Here is a 27,033-nt window from a genome sequence, read left to right as displayed (position 1 = left end):
AAAACTCAGACCGACTGCTTATTTGTTAATTTTTTTTTTCCTTAGAGTGATAAAACACTTGAAAAACCTAAAGTTTAATGTATGGTATGTAAGAAAATCAAAAGAGAATTGAAGATCAAAAGGAGTGAGATCTAACTCTTCTACCTCAGTAGCTTTGAATCAGAGCCAAATAATGGATTAAATGTCCAGGATATCAGCTTAGTGTTATACAATACTTTGTGAGAATTTATCAAGTCAGCTGAGATACTATAAGTTTAGAATAAATGAGGAAATGCCAGGCTCTGTTTTAAAATTACATTTTTTTTTAATTCCAAGGCAATATTTTTACTGCACTTCAAAAGAACATTTAAATTCATATTGTTCAGATTTCTTTTTCCTATTCTGTGTTTAAAAACCTTTGTGCTGTTCACTTAAAACATATAAAAATATACTAATATGGTAAACTAAGATTATAAAGCAGAAAAACTTGTGTTTTTTACCTTATACAAGACAAAATAATTTTTGTATTTTTAACTATTTCCATGGACTCTTTTATTATTAAAATAAAAGTATTTTATTGTTAAAATACTTTGGATATTATATAAATTAATTTTGTGGTCTATAACATTTTGTGAAATATGTTTCCTGCATTGTGTATTTTTATATACTGTACATTTCTCTCCTTAGCTCTGTGACAGAGCCAGTATTGTAAAACTCATGCGTTACTACAACAGTGAAAATATTTTTCAAAACATTCTTCATCTGCCTCTATTGTTCTGTTTTTATGAGAAAACATGTGTTTGCAGGTTAGAAATCCTTGTAGAACATTATAGAATTTACACTAAAATGAAATGACAGAAAAGGGCACTAGTGTTTTTTCACATACTATAATATGTGAAATATCTTCAGTAATATTTTCACTAATTTATAGTCTTAAAGAATAAAGCTAGGAACTTTGGATTCAAGGTAGCTGGCAACTCTTATAAATCAAATAACACTTAAATAAATGTCCATTGTATTTGCATAAGGAGGGAAATTATCACCTCTGCTATCTAAGTGCAAAATTATTTTCCCTTCAGAAATAAATTAGCTGGCCTGCTTAGCATACATAGATACAGAATAGTTTATTAACTCTCTGATTTAGGTAATTTTTCATATTAGAGCTGTGAGTGATACTTAAAATTAGAGACATTAATTCCATTAAAATTTTCACTACTTGTACTTCAATTTTTTTCTTTATTTCTTGATATATTTGTATTTGGTGTTTTCTTTCATAGAAATAACCCTTTGAATAATTTTTTTTTTTCTTCTGTGCATTACTTTTTTAATAGGTGCATTAAATTTTAGTTCAAATTTACTTGTACACTAAATTATAATGAGGATGCTTGGCCAGTTTCGTGTAATAACTTTCTTCTGGTTATCAATTTCATGGTAACATTTGATTTCCTTTCTGTGTTTAGCAGGAACGGATGCAGGGGACTGTGAACTGAGTGGTGCAAGTGCTGAAGAAGGAGGTTTGTTTTGAGGAAACAGGAAAGAGGAATAAAAGAGAAGGGAAAAATACGTAATTTTAAGGAAGAAGAAGAGAAAAAAAAACGGGGACTATGGGGAGAAAAAAGATTCAGATTACAAGGATTATGGATGAACGTAACAGACAGGTGAGTTGAAAAAATACCTGGCTTAAGCATCATATTATATTTATAAGGTAACATTATTAAAGGTGATTAAAAAGTGATAAGTCTGTGTACCTATGCATATACCAACATGTACATATACATAATGTATGTTAGACTATCAAAGAAAAAATACTTTTGTAAGGAGCCTGAAACCTCACACACAGTGTTTTCAAGTTCAGTAACATGCACAGTTAGGAAGTTATTACTTGAAGACTTTATTCTATAAAGACTGCTGGGTGTGCTCTACTTGCTTTGAGTTCAGTCTGGAATATACATGGTTAAGCACACCTGTGAGTTGCTACAGGACACAGGCTTTTAGTACTCTATTTTTTGAACTGTGTTCAATATGAGTTATTATAATATGAGCACTTTCATTTAAATTCAGACATCCCAATTCTTGAAGGTGAAGGTGCTCCTTCACATTTGCAGGGTCTTTATTTTTACCTCCTTCATATAAAAAAGATACTACTTCATAAAAAAGTTTCCTCTTTTTCTGTCTGAATTTTAAGAAGAATTTGAGTAGCCTAACACATTCTAAAACCCACATACAATAATACTAGAATGTTGAAGTCATAAAACCAAGTGACCATCACTATTTAGCTAAGGCTAAATAGGTCCAATAGGACAGATTAACTAATTTTTAACTCTGCTTTAAATAAAATGGTTAGGGAGCTATCACATATTATCAACACTATCTCTGGTAGTTGAAATATGATCATTTAGGAATTAGGAAATTTTCTTCCCTGTGGTCACAACTATAAAATTCAATAACTGATATTTTCAAATAATATTGGTGAAAATTGCTGCTGTTTACATTTGATGAAAATGAATGGATGTGGATGTTTTGTTGAATCTGGAGATCCACAACTGTGATAATCTCTCCACATAATTATTTAATACTGTGTTTAATGTTCTTCCTACCCCTGGCTGCAATTTAGGAATAATCTTCAGTAGCTGATTTTTAAGAACTTGATACTGAGTTACTATTAATATAGTAGTACTACTAATTTCATCTATAAATTTCTTCATATCCTTAGGGATTTTCTTAAGAATCTGTTAGTCATGGAGGATTTTATGAAGCCTTAAAAAACTCAGCCTAAGCATAACAACAAATAATAGTCCTTAAAAGAATTTTTAAAAATTGTAGTGCTAGTAGTAACTTGTGATCGCTATGGCAGAAAATCATGTGTAACAGCAAAATGTTCCTTATGATGGATGCATTTAGTGTTTTCCCTAAAAGTTGCCTGTTTTTGTAAGACAGGCTAAAAAGCAATAATTCTAAGAATGTATAAATGTAATCATATATATTTTAATTGTCTTATAGCATGGAGTTAAAATTGGATGTTAAATATTAAATTGAATTTATTATAAATATTAAGTCAGTAGTTGTTTGAAACTTTCCCATGCTATAGTGGCTTCTTTTTGAAGGGAACCTGAATTATTTTGTAAATGATACCACAAAATTTTGCCATTCACAGCATTAGTTCATACAACAAGTTTCAGTCTCAACTTGCCTGCTCAAATATAGTATTTACAGAGATTTTAGCCCCACTTCTGTAAAGAAAACACTTTAAAAAGGTTAAATATACTTTTTAAAAAAGGAGACAGCTAGTCTTCAAATTATTCACAGTAGAGTTTCAGGAATTACAGAATCAGTTTTGGAACTAATTATGAATAAAACTGTAACACTAGACTACTAACAACTGTAGTGTTAGTGCAGGAAGTGTTTGTTTCACTAGCATTTCTTAGATTCATAGAATCACAGAATGGTTTGGATTGGAAGAAACCTATTTACAACTCCATTGCCATGAGCAGAGACTCCTTCCAAAAGACCAGGTTGCTCAAAGCCTGACCTCATACACTTCTAAGGAACAGGGCAGCCATAGTTTCTGTTGTCAAACTGTATGTGTGCTTCAGCACCCCCACAATAAAGAATTTTTTCCTAATGTCTAATCTAAACCATCTAAACCTACTCTCTGTCAGCTTGAATACATTCCCCCCTGTCCTGTCACTCCACGCTCTTGTAAAAAGTCCCTCTCCCTCTTTCTTGTAGACTCCCTTCAGGTACTGGAAGGCTGTAGTTTAGTTCCAGTCTTCTCTTTTCCTGGCTGAACAATCCCAATTCAATATTTGCTAATGTATCTTAGCCACTGTGAGGCTGGAGGTAGATTTAGATTATTTTACTTTCCATATTGTAAAATTGTCTTGAGTCTGCTTCTTATTTCTACTAATATATTAATGATAATTTTTAAAAAATTTCTACTGACTTTATCTTGCATTTCATGCCCTGATTTAAAGCTCAATGAACCAAATGAAAAGATTTTCATCGTTTCATTGGACTATGGTATTAGGCTTTTTAATTTTAGTAGTATATATGTGATTAAATACAACTGGATTTTTAATAATAGCTGATTGTTTTAACAATTTATATGAGATGTACTCTTTCACAAACCTCACTGGTTCTTAAAATATTGCTGCTCTAGCATCACAGCATCAGTTTGTTTCCTAACTTGCACATTTCCAGTAATCTTAAAATATGAACTTTCTTCTATTCCTATTTTGTCTTCTTATTTGATTGGATAAACATATTTAAAAAAAAAAATTAAAATGTTGCACCAGACAAAAATAGTTAAATTTTTTTGATTAGCAAAGCTAAGATACCAGCTCAAGCACAGTTCCACAAAGCACCTATTTGTAGCTCCATTTACAGATGGAGATATTTTCTTTCTCCCTCACCAAAAAACATTTGCAAGAACGGCATCAAGTGGCTTGGCTAGAAACTGCCTTATTGTTTGTTGCTTACATTCAAACACAGCATGGTTTCACAATATAAGGTATGTTATATATGATATACCTGGATGGTGCATCCTCAGCTGTTCTCAAGCACATAAATCCTCTACAGTACGGCACATGCTGGTAAAAATACGTGGAACATGTATCAAATGAGGAGGTATAGCAGTAGTTTTATTATTCTGTCTCCTCTCCTAGTGCGAAGGTGAATCTATTTGGAAATCAGAATATTTGTAAAATGGTTCAAGTTGCTACAAGGTCCAGGGAGCAGAATTCTTGTCCTTGATTTTCCACTCAATTTCGCAGCCTCCTTTATGTCAGCCACTGAATGATGTACTTGTTCTCTGTGTGAAAAAGCTATTTTCTTCCACACTACTATCTGCTATAGTAGAAGACTCCCCTACACTTCAAAGTGCTTGTATGAGTGGATTGGGAAGGACAAAAATAGATTGATCTCCCTTCAAGAGAATTTCTTCTGAGCAAGTCTAGTTGGTTGGATTTGTGCACTTTAGTGACCATACTGGTAATAAAAGTCATTTCAAACCACCCAGAGTCATATTTTTGGCTGCAAATATCACAGACATGCACAATTTGAGGATACAATCTGTGCTTTTCCAGAAGCTATTTTAAGCTTTGACTTTTTGGGATAAATTAAAGGGAAAGGGCTTCAGTTAAGTCATTAGAGGCCCAGTCCTTTACCCTGGCCTGCTTAAGAGTTCTCACATTATTGAGTGACTAGTGAATGCAGAATTCAGGACTTCAACTGGCAGAAACCATTAATTTAATGATGTTTCTTGTGAGCTGCAAGTTGGCTATATTTTTCTAGTCCTCATTGATACTTTATGGTGACAAAGATGGCACAAATGTTTGACGCTATGAATGATCGTGGATTTTCTTTGGTTGGAAAGGGTTCAGACTACCTGAAAAATTCCCTTTCACTGTTTTTTGACACATGTAGAAGGAAAATGAATAACTGCCAGGCCTAGATTAAATATTTATTTCTTTTGTGTGATTTGGTTACTACCATAGCATTAAAGATAAATCAAAACTCTCAAGTGAATCCTGTTATAATTAGACAATGTGACCAAATATTTTCTTTTTATTCCAGTGGTAATTCATGGATAATATGGTCTTTATAAATGTATACCAGGAATGAATCCCTGGTAATATTGTTCAGGCTCAACAAGGTTGTGAAGTTGTGCTAGCTTTGTCAACAGATCATTTAAATAGACTGTGACTGCTTACATAGTAGTTCCACCATCAGCAGAATCAATAGCATTTTGGCAAATAGCCAAAAATGTTAGCATTGAAATCTGATGCTAGAAGTTCCTGACTGCTACAAGTTCTTTCTGCAGAAATTTCAATTCAGCAGATTGGAGAAGAATTCTGGTAACACTTCTAGGATGGTTAAAAAAAGAAAAAGAGGGAGATCACTTGGGAAAACGTGTGAACCTTATTTTCCTGTTTTCTTAATTGAAAGAAATAATTTATCTACCTTTGCTATGGTCAACATATGAAGGAAAAATAGTATTCCTCTCTCACAGAAAAGTCCTTGTGTTTTTTCTGGGTTTTGTATAAAGGTGAAATATTTTGTTAGTTTATAATGATAGCCTTTTTCGGTCTGCTTCAGATGAAGACCATCTGAAATTTTTTGCAGCCATCCAGACAGAGCTGTCCAGACCTAAAATACATAGGTGTAATGACATAAATGATATTGTCTTACTGTTCTACAAGGTCTCTCACAAAATATCTCATTAAATCTATGGTCTGTAAGCTAAATCCAGAGGTATATTGACCCAAGAATGAGGGCATATTGACCCAATGATTTTCTGGTGTCAGATCTGGAACACTGTCTTGCATTTAATCCCCATTTTTTGTCTAATTAGTATTAGGAAATATGAAGCCTTACATGGTGATTTTTCTGTCCCTTTGATTTTCTTGCTCATTAGTTTTGCATTTTTTCCTGCTTCTGAAGAGCGACAATTACAACTGAGTTTTTCATATCTAATGATTCTGCACAGCATTAATTTCTTTCAATTTGTAATGAGCTGCTGGGATCTTAACTTTTGTTAAATACCATAGTAAGTCTAGAATTCAATATTAAGGTGTTTGACATTGAGACACCCTTTTTAAAGCATCATGTCTGTGTAAATCTGTAGGGTATAACAATAACATACACTGCTGTTTAAATTTTTCATGCCCAGACTTTTTACCATTCTCTAATTTCAGAATATCTGTAAAGCTATAAACTGAGCATTATTGAGTTATCAGCTCAATAGAGAATAAATCAAATCAGGTATTAAAGGAAAGTTTTGGGGCAAGGGAAGAATATCCTGGAAGGAAGTGACCATTTACAGGAAGACCTAGATTTGTTCTACTGACTTTGATACCTAATGCTTCTAGTTTCAAAAATAATTTCAACCTCATGTATCTATTTTTGTCTGTGCTTCAGCTCTATTTAAAAGGAAAGGTTAAGAGACTATTGTCTGAATCAGAAGTTTCCCTGTTGAAAGAGCAAAGAACCTTGAATATTAATGCAAACATGAGCACAAGATAAAAAACATTTTCTCCACCTATTTACTTATAGTTTCATTATTCCTTCATGGAGCATCTTCATTTTATCCTAGACATAACATTTCACCACCTGTCTCCAGGGAAATGTTTTCAGATGAAAACATAACTGCTTGACAATGCATCTAAGCATAATTTTTTTTCAATTAACCTTTGTCTTAAAAATCACACATTTTATCTTTTACATATTTTTATTAATTGCTTATATTATATCTAACACATATATATACTTGAAATATAGCATTAAAATTAGACAGTGACCCTGGTTTTTCAGAGGTAAAGTCAGGTTTCTGCAAGAAAATAGTTGCACTCTAAGTTTTCAAGACTCCTAATTTGTGGTGATCTGTACAACTCTGGCAACATTTTTCATGTTATTCCAGACTACCTGAGAAGTAAAATTTTAACAGAGCTACTGAAAGGAACCATAGAATGCAATATTTTGAGGTTAAATGTACTTGTATTTCAGATTGATGTTCTAAGCATAATTTGGAGTGAATCATCCTAAGGTAAATATTTAGGTCAAATTACTTTTAATTTGAAGTGTGAGCAAGAAGCCTAAGTAAAGAGAGTGCAATACATCTGCCAACACAGCAGAGCGGAAAAATAGTGCAGACACAGGCACAGTCTTGCTGTCTTGCAATGAATGGTTTAGAAAGCCCTGGGGGAGAAAGAGCTAGAAGTGGGAAGCAGAACTGAAGCCATTGTGGAGAGGAAGAAGTTACACTCTTCCTGTTATGACAGGAAATGCAGACAAATGTGCTTCCTGACCATTTGCTCAGCAGGGAATGAAATATTCTTTGACCTTTACCTTATGAACATTTTAGCAGCACAAAACTTATAAACATGTTTTTTACTATAAACATATGTTTGTATCTGCCGTAACTGGCGATAGCATACGAAAAAAAAAAAAGTCAGCTTTTGTGTATATTGTGTCAGCTACTGTGTATTTGAGATTTTTTTTTTGCCTAAAATTTGTACATATCTGTAGATCTGTCTATAAAGGACATAATCATATCTCTGTATTCAACAAAAGGAAGTGAAGCATCAAAGATTAGCCTTTATTTTTTTTTCATTCCTGTTTGGTCTTAGATCTTAATTTATAAATTAAAAGGAGAAGCATATTGATACTGGCTGACCTCCTAATTTTTGAGGTTGCTGTATCATCTTTAATCAATATATCTTTCAATTTTATCCCTCCTTTTTTTGTTTACACATAAAAAACTTACAGGATTGACCCTCATGACTTGGATTTGGGCAGACTGAATAGTATCACTACTTTAAGTACTTGATCTGGTATTTATGCACAATAAAAATGTGGTGTAACATACAAAGCCTTCTTTTTTATATGGGTTAATCATGAACATTTTATTTGTTATGGCTATAATTTTAGAGCATCCTCTTAGAACTCCTCTTTATCTGGACTATTCATCAAGTCATAGCACAATATGCTTGGGGCTTTCTGGGACAATAGCCCATTTACCAGCATAAATCAATGCTGTCTCATCCCTGTAAATTATGCTGGAGGGTTATAAGAACACAGAAGCAGTCTGCTGAAAGTCTTTTATTTAATGTGGTATGCCCAACTATTGCATAAAGGAAGATTTGTCTAGATTAAATTCTGCACTAGTGCTGTTCACCACTCCCTTTAGAGAGTTACTGTAAATATTGTTTCAGCCAAACCTCTTCATATGAGAAATGGTTCTAAACAAGAATCAGGGGAAAATAAAAGGAAAAAGGGAAGAGAGAATATGACAACAGGTTTTGCCTCTCCAGTAGTTATTTGATGTTTCATCGGGATAGGCTTGGCTGCTTGGCAGTGACATTTTAGTGAAGAGCCCCTCTGATTACATATGGCCAACTTGGCCTTATGTTTGAAGTTGGATAGACTGCTCACATAGTATCTCCTATTTATCACATGCATCATATCTACTGTGCTTGCTCTAGTCCCTGTGTCAGAAATTTAGACATTCCAGATGAAATAAGGACAAACAGCTAACGTTTATTTTTGACAACATGGTGCCGTTATCAGATACTTCTGTGCATCAGTGATCCCTCTTCTTCACCTGTTTAATGGCGGGAAATATACTTGGGAAGCATTTGTGAAAATTCTGTGTCTCTCATTTTCCTATGTCAGCAACTATATATCTGTATAGTCAGAATAGGAAGAAGTAAGGAGAGCACTGATATTCTGACACTGGCTGGACTGAATCACTTGAAACATCATGGGACCGCTACTTTGGAAATATAGTGTTAGCACATATATTGTGATTGCTAGTGACACATATGGAGTGATGTTATGGGTCAGCCTCTCATCGTTTGTGAAATTTCAGAAAAAATTATTCGAAGAATCCAAATTAAAACTAAAGCTAAACTGAACTGAACTAAACTAATCCCAAACCAACTCCCATCAAAAGAAAGACACAATCATCATGTGGCAAAAAACATAGATCATGTATCCTTAAGGTTGTATTCAGTAAATGAGAATATTTATGGATGCTTCTGTTTCTTTACTGGTATATTAAAATGTATAAGAATTATAAAATTGTTGTTACAAATTTACTTAAAGAAAGACTATTTCCTGTAGCTAGCATCCCAATTTACAAACCCACATAGCTAAATTAAAATTTAGGCAGATGAAAGAATTTTTAACTGTAACCAAGTGACAGTATCTTCTAATTTATATAGTTTAAGTAAGTTTAATTTAATAATGATTGAACAAGAAAGTCTTCTCTGCACCAAATTGCGCTCTAAATTGGGCATATCATTGTGTGACATGCACACTCGAATTCAAACTCTCTACAGATTCACTTGCAAATATAGACTAGGGCATTTGAAAGCTGTTTCCAGGGAACTGAAGAGCCAGAGTTGTAGTTGAAAATCACCCTTTTAACAATTCTCTTTATCCAATGCCTTTCTTTTAGCACATTTCACCGTTAGTTAGAATTTCATCCAAAATATATAAAAAGCTCACCTTGATTTATATCAAGGAAATTGAAAGTTAACTACTTCACTAAGTATTTTACAATCAAGTAATGTCTTGATTAGCTCACACCATACAAAGTCATAAGCACTAATGCTTATTCATATACAAAAATGCTTCAGACTTTAGTAACCTATCTTCTTGATACCACCATTCTTATCAAGAGAACATTTAAAATAAATAAATAAAAATTAAATAAGTAGAATAACTATAGTTTTAAGACAAACATAAAAGACTAGTGGGTTTTGAGTTAATACAAAGGGATGGAATTTTGGTAGGATGCAGAAATAATTTTGGTGATCTCCACACCCTGCTGTTTTTGTAATATATATAAAACAATGCATTCAAGCATCTCATACAAGTATTTAGAAACTATATCATTGTCAAAACCCTCATTTTTTATATGCACATGCTTAAAAAGATTTTAAAGACCATTGAATATTTGCCTCCTATCTGTTCCACTTCCACTCCACTTTAATTTTTCATTATTTTCACCCTGTTATTATAAAATATTCTATCCTGCAAAAGGATCTCTTTTTTAGGTAGATTTCTTACCTAAAAATCCGCAAATTAGCAGTGATTTAGATAATGGGGATAATTAAGCATATGTTCACTAATATTGTCAGGAAATAACATGTAGTGATTTGATTCTTGATGCTGAAAAAATTAAATGTTACAGAGATATTGAAGAGTATACATTTTTTGGGGGCATCTTTTTTGAAATATGTTGATGAATTTTCTCACTGTGTTTTCCTTCAGTGTCACTAGCATTGTTTATGTCAAATGACAAAATGACATTGTCAGTTGTTATATGACACTACCAAGACTTTCAACATGAATTATAAGACTATGTCAACACGTGAATTTTTTGGTGATGTAGCTACAGTTTGTGTTCAACAAACTGTCTTGTTAATTATCAGCACTAAGTCAGTTCAAGCATAATCAGAGATTTTTCAGTGAAGATTCCACACTGCCTTCCAACTAGACAAATGAGAAGTACTAAATAATTTATGCTATTTTTACCTCTCAACAAACCCTTTTCTTTACAAGAATATTATCAGGTACTTTAGAAAATATCTATTAGATGGTGTTAAATTTTAATATTTTTTGGTGTGGACAAGAGTGGTTCACATAGCAAATGGTGAACAAATCAAACAAATAAAGTTAAATAATAAAAATTCTGTTTATTTATATTGCTCATAAAAGTATTTTAGCATATGGCATATTCATATTCGTTATGTAGCCACACAGAAGAATGCATGCAAAAAGCTAATTTTGTTTTTTAAATGGCTTGAAGAGTATTAGTAATTTTTTCTGAAGTCACTGACACGACATTTCACTGTACATTTGAAAAGTTCTCTAAAATAAACTGTTATAAAAGCATAATAAATTTACATCTATGTATATGAATTATGTACGCATAAATATAAACCACTATGAATTACATATTCAAGAATTAAAATTCCAAATCACATGTAGTGAAACAGTAGTAGACACAATTGCCTTTAATTCATTAATTATCAGTTACAGAAGTCTTTATCTGGTCAATTTAGAAAATATTAGGAAGATAATATAGGAAGATCAAGAAATTAAAACCATATCAAATTCAGAGTAATTATGATTGTGTATTAAAGAAAGATTAAATGAAGATCTAGATTATTCATTGTTCTGGTTTGTGGGGTTTTTTTACTGTCCATAAAATATAACTCTAACCAGTATCACTTTGGTGATAAGTATCATGAATTAAGTATCTCCTGTGCACCACAGCCAGATGGTTTTTCAAAATATTAAGGCATTTTACTTTACAATGAACACAAGCACTGGCTTTAAGGATATTTTTGTACTGGGGTGGACTTGCATGAATGAAAAGCATGCTAAATGCAGAGATACTCCACCTACAGCACTGTGGTCAAAAAGTTGACTGAAAAGCATGTTAGATGCAGAAAAATATGTTGAATTAGTACATTTTATTTTCTGTATCACTAATTATTTCTAAAACAAGCTTTTGTATATAGATACATAACTATATATATCTCTATCTTTCAAGCATTTAATTGCATTTTTGTGTAATCAGAGAAACCATTAAAAGAGTATTTTGAAGACAACATCATTATTATTATTATTATTATTATTATTATTATTATTATTATTATTTAGAATTTGAGTGGAGTTTTGTTACCTATCTCATTATTCATTCCAAATATCAAAAACCATGATAAACAAATTTAGAAAGAATTATAAGTTATGCATATTTGAGACTAGTGCTCTAGAAAGTGGGGGGTTTTTTAATGCTTGAATAATTGTGTTTAATAACAGTCCATCTTTTCTTAACAGTATGTTGATAGAAGTTAAAGTTATCAAAATTAAAATAAAAGGAATAACATTCGGTATGCATTTAGGAGAATAAGTGCTCACAGTATGGACACAAAGCCTCGTCTTTCTGAGAGAATCTAATAAATAGGGATTAGCAATACTTAAAAAGTTACATTTTCCTTGGCCTGATATGTTGAGATTTTAAGGTAGTCTGAGGCTGCACTTAGCATTAACTTGTGACAAGTGTGTCAAGAAGTGTGACAAGTTAAAACACTAGCCATATGAATCTCAGACAGACAAATCTTCTTGCTACAGCATTAATGTGCAGAGGTGCCACTGTTTATGGGTGTATAAGGGATGGTAGCAACAAATGTAGAATCAGGCAGACCAATAAACTTGGTGGTGCGCCTGTTCTTGACATACCAAGTACCTTGACTATGAGTTAAATTCAATTGATTATAGGCTTAGCAGAACCATTTTTGTCCTAAAGATTCCTGTCAATGAAAAATATGTAAGAGAAATTGCACATATGAAGAAACAGAGGAGAAAAATTCAACCATACAATTAGCTTAAACAGTTCGTAGTAGTTTAGTATTTCAAGTCACATGTGTAACTGGAACTTGTAACCTAGTGCAGAAAAGCAAATAAAAAATTTTTTGATGTGCAGGTCTTTCATTGTAAAAACAATCCCTGTGGAAAATTATGGTTTTGAAGAGAATAATTATAATTTTCATACTGCCTGGATTTTGCATTATGTAGGGGTATTTGCTGGCCTACTTAGAACTTGCAAGCAAATCCCTATTTCTTTTCTATATAATATGACCTAAAGCCCTTTGTACTAAAAATGCTAGTTCATATTCCTAAGCATATGGCTTGAAATGAAATAAAATATCATATGTGTGTGTTCAGAAAAGACTTTGTTTCAAAGGCTGCTGACCAGATATTTTCTTCTTTCGTGCTTTATAATTCTCTTTTCTCATGAGTGCCATTTTTCACACTAGATATTTCTTCAAAAGTATCATGAGTGTGTTTCTATGAGCAATGTATCTCTTTTGGAATACTTAAATGATTAGGAAATAATTTCTTTGCTTCAAAGCTAGCAGGATTTGGGGGACTTGAAGTCAAAGTCAATTGAAAAAAATCAGAATTGACTGCACTTGTTTAAAGTATTTACAGCTGCTCATCTGAGATGCATTTTGCAAATATTAATGGGAAAGTTGTATGCCATCTAAAGGATATCTGAATTTAAAAGTTAAATTTGCAGTCTCAACACTTCATAGCACCAGTAAATGAAAATAGTCCTTACCTGTTTCTCAAGTTTAGTGCAATGATAATTAGGTATTTCTCGCTTGTGTAATACATACAACACACACATATATATTCTATTTTGGAACTCTTTTATGTTTATTGATTTGTTTTCTGAGCATGTTCAAGAGCATGTTCAATTCAAAGACAAAGCACTCAGACATTATAGCTCCAAAAAAAAAAGGAGAAAGACTACAGAGAGCAACTTGTGGTTTTCTGATGGACCTTTTTTGCTTTTCTTTCCAGGTGACTTTTACAAAGAGGAAATTTGGGTTAATGAAGAAGGCTTATGAGCTTAGTGTTCTGTGTGACTGTGAGATTGCTCTAATCATCTTCAACAGCACCAACAAACTGTTCCAGTATGCCAGCACTGATATGGACAAAGTGTTGCTGAAATATACGGAGTATAATGAGCCACATGAGAGCCGAACAAATTCAGATATTGTTGAGGTAAGAGTTTGTGTTCTGCTCTGAGATGGAGGTGCTCCAAGTAGGTTATATCTTCAAGTGACATAGCAGCAGGAGAACAGAACAAGACAGTGGTGTATTAGCTTGAGCATTGGAGGTGACAAAGACAGAGCTGCAGGAAATCCACATCTTTTGTGAGCATTTTATCCTTCTGAGTCTTGCAGAAACTTCTGCAAAGGGATTTCTGGCTCCATATTTTCCAGATTTCTGTGCTGCTTTGTCACTTCGTTGCATTAATCCTCTCCATGCCTTGACCACTACCTACCAGCTGAATCTCTTGCTTGTCTCCTAGTCTCTTCCAGGGACAGGCTCTCCAGAAGACATTGCATACTTTGTCTCCACAATCAAAAAGTAATAATATTGTCTGTCCAGGAGGAATTAAGAATACATTGTAAAAGATGTGGAAGAAGATTTAAAGCATTTGTTGGTGGAATTTGACTGCTTTTCTTAGCTTTTTGATTGTTTACCAAGGGTGTCTAATAAAATGCAAAAGAAAAGTAAATTTACAATCTGCACAGTAAAAATATATCAGCTACTCACACAGAATATTGTTACCATAATATAATAGTGACATTATCAGTAGTGTCAGAATGCTAGAAACACTGTTTAATTTTTTTTACAATTATAAGGAGCCATTTTTATTTACAATTACTGAAAATTATTAATTTAAATTTAAAATTTTAAAATTTAAGTTTCTAATATTCATAGAAAAGTCAGTGTATGTTGCAATTACATTTGGATTCAAGCTTTGCAAAATGCATAAAACCTTCAATGATTTGTTATTATAAAAAAAAGCACTCGTATCTTAGACAAATATCTAAAAAATGGGTTATATGACCTATACAACTTCTGTTTTTAAAGCATGTGACTGATCTAATGGTATCAATTAAAAACTTAATAGAAGGATAATGACCTATCCTAAGGGTCAGTGAAAATTTAATCCTGAATATGCTGATGTATATGCTTAGTTTACTCCAGATCTTTATAAAGTTAATTTCAGATTTTTGAATGATCGGGATGTTGTCTGAAATACAACTTTGATACTTTTGGAATCTTCACCAGGGTTAGTCATGTGTTTGAGACTAGAATGTAAGTTAGTGAGTTATCCTTTTAAAAGGATAAAAGGTTCTGCATAATTAAAATTATTAAACTTGTTACAGAGTCACAGTCACACCACCTTAGATGGGCATAGACTACACACAGCAATATGTATCACTTCTCTGTCTATCCTTATGTCAGTATCTAGGAAGTTACTGTTTTGCTTCACTCCTTATTTCCCTCAGATTCTGCCCCCCATTAGAAGAGGGTGAGGTTCTCGCAGCAGAAAAAAATTGTATGAGTTAAGACTAGGAGGAAAGTGCATAATTTCTTCCTCCTCACCATAATTTCTTTCCCTCTCTTACTTCAGATCCTTTGTATATACATGAAGCCTTTCTTGCCCCCCAGATTTGGGAAGTCCAAAAGAATTCAAATTCTATGCCCAAAATTAAGTCCTCTCCTCTTTTAGTGGCAAAAGGCCAGAATATTCTTAGCAGAAGAGTTTCCTAGGATATCTTTTCTTCTTCCTACAGGCTTTTGTGTGGAAATAGGTAGAAATACACTTAGGGATTTATTGCTTGCTTTACAATGAATTAATACTTTTTATCATAAGGACTATGGTTTTCCAAGGATCTTGAATGAAAACTTAAAATTTCAAATAATGTTGAAATTTTCAGAAAGAGCTCACTGCACCAACAAAATCCCTTTCTGCATAAACAGCAGGCCAATTTGGATAGGTTGATTAGCAGTTTTGCATGCAGATGTGTAATTTTCTGGCTATACCCAAAGTTTGGTGAGCAAGTCTTTTCACTTTTCTAAAAGGAACAATATAAAAATGGATAATTGAAATAAATGTTGCTTAAATTGAACAATAGACATAAAACGCCAGATGAAGTGAATGCTCTATCAGCTCTGAGTTTGATTTTCTGCTACATTTTTCAATGTTCTGCCTATAACATAAAATACCAGTACTGATATGGTGTTATTTCAGTACTAGTAGAGTTTGAGAATCCAAGGAGTCCTTCTCCAGCATGTAGGTTTTATACAGGAATTCCATATTGTCATGCCTTAAATTGTCATTATTGTCATTACCTTAAATAAGTAATGAACATCACACTTACAAGTACAGTAGAGAATAGAGCTTTGATATATGGCTTGACTCTTAGAGTAGTTTGGGTATATTTTCAGGTACAGGATATAAATCTGCCACACAATTAAGCATTTTAATTCATCAGTTAAACTGATCAATTACACATTACACATATTTTCATGTTGGGGGTCCATCTTCTTTTCCATTTCAGACAGCTAGATTTCACACGTAAAAGTTTTTAATATTATCTTCCAGAGCAATAAACAGCAGCTGAGAAGAAGACAATATTATTAAATCTGAGCATTTTCAACTAAATTTCTATTCAATAACTATATTTCAACAGAAGACAAGGGCATAGCTGTGCTTATAAATTTCTGCACAGCATTCAAGAGAGAAATCTTTTTTCGGCAGACCAATGAAAATTTGAAATATAACTGTCAACCATATAAAGGTCTTCAATTTAGTATCCAATTTCTGTTCACATTCAGCATAATATTAACTATTTAGTCACTTTTAAGTTGTTTTATCAGTTATTAAAATGAGGTGTAAGTTCTTTGAACTATCTATATTCAGAGGAAATTAAAAGAGCAGCTCTCTAATATGTAGTTAATTACTTTTAAATAAAACCACTGCTATTCAAATACAAAAATTATATATTTTTTCATGCAGATCTAGCTAAAGCTGTTAATTTTATTAAGCAAATGTTTTCAATATAATTACTGGGATTAATTATATTTATCATTTCTGAAAAAGGAAGTCTTCAGGCCATAACTTATTACTTAAAGTAACATCTAAAGAAGAAAACATGTTCATATATCTAACAAACACCACACTGTTTTTTAACAGAAAATTGGTTCCACCCAACTTAGAGATAGATGATACCAATAAATCCATCTTGATAAAATAATGGAATACTAGTAGTTAGAGAATTGTAAAGGCCAGTTACTGCTGTTGTTTGAGGTTTTCTGGTTTAATGATTTAAAATAGCTCTTATTTTCTTTACATATATAGAAATTTTATATACATGCAATAAATATAACTGAGATGATGTTTCCAGTTGCTTCATCAAAATGAAGTTGATTAACATGCTATTTAATATATCTGAGTTTTTCAGGTCACAGAAATTGTCTGCCAGGTGAATGTGTTTCAGTTAAGACCCAGTAAATATGTCTACAACATACAAGGGCAAATAAAGGTCAATATGTATTCATGAAGGAGAAAATATATGCATTTTACCCTCACATTTATTCATTTCAAACAACAGTGACAATTATTGTGCATGGAGATACGCATTAATTCTGGGAAACAAACAACCAAAACAAAAAAAGGCAACAAAACAAAATCAACTAAACAAAAAGGATACATTCTGAAAATTCTATTTAGCATTAACTGGATTCTTAAATTTGAAGGCATTATGTCCTCACCCACCAAACTATTCATACTACAGTCATTCATTCAATTTTCCTTCAGTTAAAAAGTGAGATTATTTGCTGGATTTAGTAATTATTTTAAGGAATAGCAGAAAGTCTGGTGAGTTCATTCAATAGAGAGGAGAAATATAACATTTCATCTTTATGCCAACCTCCAAGTGTGTATGTAAATTCCAACACTAATATATCCAGCATAATTGTATATGACTATGCAATAACTTACTTTTGGCAATAAGGAAATGGGAAAGAAAAAATGACAGCATTTTACAACAGTCAAGTGCATGCATTATGTGTTCTTTGGATTTATTAGAAATGAGGCCAGATCCTTTCCTTGTTTCTGTAGAACAGAAGTGGGTGTTTTTATTTTATTTACTTATTTTAGTGATATCTCAACTTATTTTAGTGATATCCCACTGCCGCACTGCTGTGATTAACAAGAATCCAGTTCTGTAACACTGTAAGCTCAATACTTAGAAGCTCAGGAAGACCTCAGCCTTAAATGGAAGGGGACAGATTTCAGAGCAGGAATATGGGGAAATATTTTTGCTGCAAATATAATTAAAAGTCTGACTATGCTATAGAAATCTGTTGTGATTGTTTGTCTAAGCCATCAAGCCATGCTGATTTAAGGTGGAACTTCCTGCCTATTTTCTGTCTCATTGTCCCTTTTTCCTTATTTCTTTCATGTCAAAGCATCAGCTACTGTCTTAGCTTTAGAAGACTTCTAATGAGTTTTCATTGACTCTTGACTTTGCTTCAGTTCTGGTACACTAAGTTTAATATGCTGAGCCTTGCTCTGCGTGCACATAAACCATTCCTCCACAAATTACTCACTACTTTATCTTTTAGCTCTTTTTAAACCCCCAATCCATTAATTTATTTGACCTTGCTGCTTTTATTGTCTCTCTTTCTCCACCTGACTTCTCTTCATATGCTGATTCAGTGCTCACTACCTTTAGTTCAAGTTCCCTTGCTAGGTCAGCCCTTTCAAATTTACCCCTATCTTCCATTTTCAGGCACACATGCATCCATCTCCTCAGTTCCCCCTTATCATACCACTAATCACTAGTAGAGGGAAGTGCAAATCACAGACTTCATTCATGTTTCACTTTGCTGACTGAGGTTCTATGTCATGAAGGCTAATCATCCACCAAATATCTTAATTTTGCAAATTAAATGGAGGTAAAACCTCTATTACCTTAGAAAAAATTCTTCCATCAGCTCGGTGTCTTCTGAAATATCTCTTATTACCTGTTTTTCAATCTTTCTTTTTCTGGTACGTGTCTTCAACTTCTCCTTTCTTTCTCTCTCTCTGTCTCTCTCTCTAATTTTCTTTTAATCAAGTGTTAGAAGTATTTCATGTTCCTCAGCATGGATTTTTACATATAGGAAGATATCAGCTCCTGCAATATACTGGCATATCTTCTGCTTCAATAAAACTCTAACCTCATCTGGCTTTTCATCTATACATAGTTTTACTCTGTTAGGGACTGATTTTCCATTACGCTTGGTGTTCCTCCATCCTCTTTTGCCTCCTCTTTCTCATGGAAATTAGGTAAGTTTGCAAAACTTGGATTGGGTGAACTCTTGCTTTTAGTAATAGTGAAAACTTCATCAAGAATTAATCTGAAGTATTCTAAGGAGTAAATTATTTTAGGGATATTGTGATGGGGTTACAGGTTTCCCAGGGAAAAACAAAACAAAACAAAGATAAGTAGTTCTAATTTGCAATAATATGTCACATTTTTAATTTTTACATTATAGATTCTTTTTTATGGATAATGAGCATCTAGCATTGTCCTTTTAACTTGTTTTGCACAGATGTTCATTCTCTAGCAACTGCTGGTGAATTGACCTTCCACAGAGTATTTTCCCCTTTCCAGTGGGCTTCTGTATTTGGTGAGGGAGAGCTGTCTTAACATAGCAGAAGAAATGTGTGCCATTTGCAGTTGCATTTTCCCCTAAGAGAAAGAAGTGAGGTTCTGAACATGTGAAATTCTCCCTGCAGATTGCTCATCCTTTGTGTTTTACAACACACAGAGATCTTCAAAGACCTTAACATTAAAATAGCAAGGAACAAAGTAATACCAAGACCTACAGGGTGATGGAATTCAGAATTTTTTTATTGTGTGTTTTTTTGCTGGTTAAAAAAACCATTGTTACTCTGGAAAAAAATGTGTCTAATGAAAACATACAATTATTGATGTCAATTCAGTCTTCCACAGATTTGTAGAAAAGCTAGTTTGAACTGAAAATCCAGTTGTTTTTAGTATTACCAGCCACAAAGTGTTAATTGGCATACTTCTAAATCTCCTTGAGGGACATGAGTTAAAACTTAGTACAGCTTCAGTTCAGAAGGCTGGAGTTGATGAGAATGGCAGTCAGGTGGCCATGGACAGTATTGGTGCCAGAGAGGAATCCACAGTCCTGTTTTGCTTATGGGCTTACTGCGCATTATCTCATCAATCCTTACAGATGTGCTGTGGATTCTATAGCACATTAAGTTTAGTCACTTGATGTGAAAGTTCTGAATGAGATAAAGAGAAAAGAAATTTTCTTCTGTCAGTTATTTCTAAAGGTCACAGAGCTAATAACTAGCTAGGAGGTTAATTAGATTGTAAAAGCCTCTTCATATCAATTAAGACTCTTATCTGTATAATCATAGTAAATAAACCCATACAACTCTCTAAATGTTCTCTTTTTAGGAAAAGTAAGGCAACAGTTGTAGCTTGTTTAATGTAATAAGTGTATTTTCTTCTCTTGTCATCATAACACAATATTGCATATAAACAAGCTGTGAAATAGACATCAAGTCAGCTCTTGAGCTGCTGAAATCAGGGGATTTCTTTCAGCTACTGTGGGCTGAAGACCTGGGACAGTATGGAAAGTAAGCCTGTATGTAAGAAAGGTTATTCTAAGGTTATTCTAGGGTGATCTAAAGACAATGCAGCGTATTGGATACTGCCCTGGACTAGGACTCATGAGACTTCGGTTTTATTAATAGCTTTGTCAAATACTGTTTTGTGACCTTGGATAAGTCACGTTTCCTCTTAATGCTTTGGTTTCACTATCTTTGAAATGGGGATAGCATCACTGATTTCCTTTGTAAATTGGTTGAAGACCAGTTGCTAAAAAAACAGATAGTGGTACCAGTCTCACAGGACAGACATTTGAAAAGAGTCAACTGGCCAAAAATTTTCTTTGGATGACTATTTAGGCTTTTTAAATGCCTTTGTCTTTTTTCATTTTTAGAAAATACAAACCCAACCATTATTACCAACATTATGTATGACAAAACCAAAGGACTGAATGCAAGATCTTCAGCATTTTTCCTTTGGTCTTTGTTTGCCAATTAATTTGAAACTTAACACAATTTGAAAAATGTGTTTGTAAATTAATATCCTCATGTGAGTTTTTTCTGTGTTTTTTTCTAAGCATGACTGGTTAAAAAAATCTCAGAGGTAAAAATATCTTGGTTTCAAAAGTTTTACAAGACACTTTATCAATCTTGATTTCATTTTTTAAAGTAATTGCTTTAGAAATACATCTTTTCTAAACAAAAGCTGACAGTCTTATCTAACTTTAGTATTCCATGAACCTGGGATTCATGTAAATAGTAGCACAGAAAAATTTCAAAGCTGGAAAACTGTGTATGAAAATTCTATTCTATCCAAAGTAGTCCCTCAGTGGAACTGCTGTTCCAGTCAGTGAGTGTCCAAAGTAGTCCTTCTACTGCACTCATTAAGTAGCATTTTATTCCCTTCCTCCCACTTATCCTCATGAGATTTTTGACTCTTCATATCCCAAGCTATTTTCAAGCTCGCCTTGATAATTCTGCATCTCCTTGTTATTCTGCATTTAATAAGTCAGAGACTTTAGTTAGAAAAAGAAAAGTAGAAGATTTCTTATATTTCAAGTTAATTCAGTACATGAAAAAAATGCAGCAACGGGAAAGTTGCACAATTAATTTTCTCATTTTGCTTTATCTCAAAAAAGCCAGAAAACTTTTCATTATAATTTATTTCAGCAAGGATTTGGTTAACATGAAACATAGCTTGTAAGCCTAATGTATCTCAAATGAAAGAAAAGACACTCACCTAAGAGCTACTTTTCCATATGTGGAACAAGAGAGAAGGGACAGAAAAAAATAAAATGGATCCAAGATTAATAATTCTGAAGCACATGATACATGAGAAGCTTCTTTTGAGTGTATTTAGGAGGCGATCTGGATGTCCTGTTTTAACCTTCTTGAGGATCATGTAATTTTATTTTTTATTGTTTTGTAATAGCTTTTAAAATATTTTAATAACTTAGTAAATTTTTTGGATTAATTGTTGCAAAATGCTGAAATGATGAAAGTGAAAAATATGTGCAGAATATAAACATGTTTCCAATTTCTCATTCTTCCTTTTTTTTGCCAAACTGGAATTCTAAAGCTGTATTTCTTAGAGCAAGGTCTACTTCACAGAGTACTTTCTTTCTTCAAAATGTTATACATCTGGCTAAGGAACTGGAAATATCTTACATGTCTGTGTAACATTCTCAGACCTTAATAGCTCCAAAGTTTTATCCCAGTCCAATCACTGAGAAACATTCTTTGCTTTTGTAATCACTGTTTCACATAGTAACAGCTTGTTGTATTTTGGTCTGTTTGCCAGAGGGTAGGTTTATTTTTAAATCCCTGTACTCTGAGTTTTCTTTATTTTTCCAAGATTGGAAGCAGCTGAAATGCCTGAAGTTACAGGTTGAAGGGCTTGCTTCAAATATGAGATGGGAAACCTCATTCCCTCCTCCTTGTGTTTTTCTTTTTTTTAATTTTTTTTCCCAACAATGTGTCTTAACTGCTATTTTTCTAAAAATAGAGCACTGTCTCACTAAAAATAGCTTGCCAGTCAGTCTTGCCAAGGAAAATAGAGAGGAATAGGCGTGGAATAGAAGGGTGAGTAATCCAGCTCTATTCATTCACTGATCCCTTTGAGAATGCAGGCGATGATAATGTACCCTCAAAAAACCACAGGCCTGACTTGCTCTGTTCAGACTCCTAGGTGCCAATAAATATTTTAGCCCAAGGATACACTTTATTTTCCTCATGGATCATAAACACTTTCTAAAATACAAGGCTTTCTTTCACAGAAACTAACTTACTGTCAAAAACAGCTGACTTTCCTAAGGTTCATTTTTTTTTACATTCCACATGTTTTTTAATTTATTTTAAGACAAGCAATGACTGCAGTGTTCTGTCAAGAATTACCATGAAATGTCACATATCTAGCATGAATGAATGAAACAAATAGTTACTTTTCAAAGATTTCCTGTGCCCTCAAAATGTCACATATCAGTAAGAAAGAAAAATTTATTACTCTGATTCAGAGCAGTAAAAATGAATTGGTAGACATTATTTATTTCACTGAAAAATTAAATCTTAGCTGCAGAGCATTTCTGCAGATATATACATTTTTTAATCTGTAAGTGTTCTAAAACTCAAGTTTCACCAAAAGACTGTGGAAGACTGGAATAGAAAAGGGCAGGATCTAATTTACTCAAAAATAAACCTGATGAGAAGCCTGCAAAGCAGGAACTTTTCACTTGAAAAGCTGTCAAATTAGAGAAAGTCAATCTTCTTCTGTACTGCAGTTTTTCATATCCATTGCAGTATTGCAGTGTGAGATATCAGTAGTACTGTGGAGCAGAAGAAACACCAGGAAGGGCTGAGCATGTTATTTAAAACAAGAATGAGTGTTGTTGTTCTGTACAGAATCTTTGCATTTTGTTTTTGGTTGTTTTTTTTTTTAACCTGAGTAACCTGGTCAAACACAGCAACGGGGTGTGGAAATGTCAGTGCAGTTCACAGGGTTATTTGAGCCTGAGTATTGTTTTGTTCAGTTCCTGTAATGCTGCTTGTGATAAGATTCTGGAGACAAAGGATGATAATTGATGGAAAGGGACTTAAAACACTCTAAAAAGAATCAAGGCCCTTGTATTTGGGTACATCAACTCTACTGGTCTCCCTCCCCTTGTAGAGCATTTTGTTTTCTTGCATGTTGGCCCCCTCTACTCTTTGTAATGGAGGCAGGCCACAAGTGATTCCTTTATGCAGTACACAGGGTGTTATTGTGTCTGCATGGTGTATTAGTAATTATCAAGGCTGAATTCTACTATTGTATCTTCACTTCAAGCACAGAAAAATAGGACACACTACCCTGCATTACCGTTTTCAGCCTAGATAGTGAGCTACTTACAGCTGTGTTCCAGACACAAAGGCTTTTGTGACCAGCCCATTTTTAATTTTCATGATTAAAATATCCCTGTTTTGTAAGACAAATACAAAATGTGGTTGTTTACCCAGATTTGTACACAGCAGTGATAATGACAAATGTAAAAATACTACATATTCTCTTATCTCATAACTATCTTTAATACAAATTACTGACCTTGCCCTCTTTTCCACCCAAGACTTTTTGTTTCATTGTGTTCCCATAAGCTCTTGACTGTTCTTTGTTAAATCAGTATTGAAGATTATGCAACGCTGAGTTTGGAGCAAAATCAGTTACGTGGTGCACAATTCTTCATACGCTTACACATGAACATGGGTTTTTTTGATATGCAAATGTTTCCAGATGTGGGGTCTAAGCTACCACTCATCTGGTTAAAAGAGCCTTATGGTAGCAAAAGTCAAAAAATTCTCCTATGCAAAGCCCACTATTCAGGTTTTATTAGGTCCCTGATTAAAGCCTAGACATATGTCAATGTGAGTGTTCTGACAAAATTCACATCTGCCTTGTTACTAGTTCTAACACAGACAAAACTTTCTATGGATCCTGCATCTTTTTGTAGTAAGCAATACTAGAATAGGTCTTATTTTTTAAAATAAATAAGACTTATTTATGGAAGTCACCTTTCAGACACTGAAACTTCTCACAAGAAGAAAATTGAATGCTCCTGCAAATCTCTGCAGGATCAGGGCTCTTTTTCTGAGGCAGTCCCAGTGTCAGTAAGGGTGACAGAGCTGGACCCCCAATAGTTCATACTATGAGTAGCGCTTTTATCTATACTCAGAAGTAAAACTCCGTGCCACAGAGTGGTGAATTCCCTGAGAAACAGCACTCTGCAAGGGGAATTTCATCACCAAAGTGGATAGGGATGAAAAGTCAGTCTAATCCTGGCTTTTTGCCTACTTTACTCTCCTGCTGGGGAGCCAATATCTTAAATTTTCTGCTCAGGCTGGAGCACCTTACCCATGTGATTCGCATGAAGCAAAATACCTGCATACCTCTTGTTCCCTAGACTGCACACAGATAATACTATCTTTATGAAATGGCTTTCCACAATTTTCATAGCTCTGGTGAAAGTTGTGTTAAACTTCAAAATATACTGACTTTTCTTCCTTGTTACAGTAAGAAACTATAAATCAATTATTTATTTGTGTAGTATAAAATTTGTATCAATCCTTGTACTTGATATTGATTAGACCCTGTTTGCTCTGAATTCAGAGAGGCCTCTATGTGTCTTTTTATATAAGACAAATAAAATTATTGTTAGTTATCAAATTTGAAGGGTTATAAAACCTCCAATAGACATGTGCTCTGTTGTTCTACATTTTTAATAATCACAAGTCTATAGTCAGCTCTGAATCAATGTCCATAGTCCAGAGCTGTTAATGTTGTTAAATCTTAAATAGCCATTTTTCATTCCATTAGAAAAGCTCCATTAAAACAGCTTCAGTCAACACATTTTTATCCAGCAACCTCTAAATCCAAAAAACTTTAGGTGGTTTTGTTTTCCTTTCTTTGTTTTGCCATAGATATTTCTATATATGGTTGCCATTAATGAAGAAGTAAAAGCTATTAAAAGACGTTGCATGATGTATGTTCTAAACAGTTAATTATTTGTGTGATAGACAGAAACATAAAAAGTAAAAACCTGTGATACATTGGATATGCTTGGATTAAAAAAAGTCTCAAACTCATTTATTTTTAACATCCTGTGTGATCTATAGACAATTATAGTGTAGAATTATATAAATTATCATGTGCTTTACTTTGGGTTGTTCAAGTAAGATTTTTTTTTAATTAAGTGTTATTGCACACACGCTCTTCAAAGAAAGCAAATTATAGAAGTGTCAACAAAAGTAGTTTAAACAATTCAGCTGCTAGAGATTGGTTCAAAAGAGATCAAGATTTTGGCAAAGAAGCAGTACCAAATGGAATGTCTCATTTAAATATTTAGCTTCCTACAATATGGCTGTAACATGAAAAGTGAAAAAACAGAAGAATTTTCCTTTCATTTTTATAATCCAAGGATTGGTTATTACATGCTTCTAACATGTTTAAACCTATATCAATAAAATGGAATCTTTATGGATTCCTTCCAGCAGGTACCAGTGCCTTAGCATCCAAGCTACATTTTGGTAAACTGTCTGAAAAGAAGCTTGCTACCCTAGACGTAAATTTTCATGACCCACATGTATTGTTTAACTCATGAATAAAAGCTCATAATCATGTTCAGTACTTTCCATCTTATATCTAAAAATGTTTTGCAGAAGTATCTAAACTTGCCTTACAATATGGCAATGGTCATTTGTCCAAAAACCTCATCTGGAGGCACATGAATATTGTGGACAATATGGTATTTGACCTTGAACATTACTAAGGACCTGTGCTTAATAAGTATTTACCCAATGGGTCAAAGTTTACAGTCTTCCCCAGTCCCAGTTTAAGACCCAAATAATTTCAACAGGTTGTCCTCAAACAAAAATGCTATTACAAGTCAAAGAACTCTGTCTGCTTTCAAGTTCTGTTTCTCTGGCTGAACAAATTGTGCATTTTTTAATGCACAAATGCAAAATATTACAGTGAATTATATATATGTTTAACTATCTAGAACTGTCTAGAGCATAGGAAGCTGAGTAAATCTATTCCTTCTAGGAATATGGGAAGCAATAGGCTTGAGCCTATTCAGATCAAAGAAGAAATAGAACCTATCTTTCCAGTTATCATGTTTCTAACCACTAGCTGTTATATAGAAAAAATCAGGAAGAGAAAAGTTTTCTTAAGAGTGTCTTCATCAAGTATTTGAAAAGTTGCCTGTAGGAGGGGACAGTGTACTTCAGTCAATACCTGAATACCCAGGAATATGGGTGAAGGCATCTCTGTAGCCCTGGATAAGCATCTAATGCTTCTGATGAGGGATAGAATTTTTGAAAACCCATTTGCTTGCTCTGGGTCGTTCACAATTCTGTCGCACACTGCTAGGTTTGGATCCTGTTCTGTAGCACCCAACTCTTCCCTTGCCTCAGATCCTAACACACTGTGAATTCCCTATGACAATCAGGTGCCTAAATAGTAGGTATTGCCAAACAGAGCTTTTTATGTCCCTAAACCATTTACTGGATAT

At 33.5% G+C, this 27,033-nt stretch overlaps 1 protein-coding gene across 10 annotated transcripts in view; it reads left to right on the top strand.

Annotated features, from left to right (window-relative positions):
* MEF2C (myocyte enhancer factor 2C) overlaps positions 1–27,033 on the top strand; it is a 120,845-nt gene that overhangs the window by 42,577 nt on the left and 51,235 nt on the right. For 8 of the 10 annotated variants that reach the window (XM_077171942.1, XM_054651916.2, XM_077171938.1 and 5 more), the window contains 2 exons: positions 1,440–1,637; positions 13,861–14,064. In XM_077171942.1, the coding sequence (XP_077028057.1) occupies positions 1,584–1,637; positions 13,861–14,064 (258 nt within the window). In that variant the 5' untranslated portion in view covers positions 1,440–1,583. The remainder of the gene's footprint in view (positions 1–1,439; positions 1,638–13,860; positions 14,065–27,033) is intronic. The other 2 variants (XM_077171937.1, XM_077171936.1) reach the window with 1 other exon arrangement.

This window comes from Agelaius phoeniceus, chromosome Z (assembly GCF_051311805.1).
Source record: "Agelaius phoeniceus isolate bAgePho1 chromosome Z, bAgePho1.hap1, whole genome shotgun sequence".
NCBI lineage: Eukaryota > Metazoa > Chordata > Aves > Passeriformes > Icteridae > Agelaius > Agelaius phoeniceus.
This window is presented reverse-complemented; position numbering and strand designations above follow the sequence as displayed.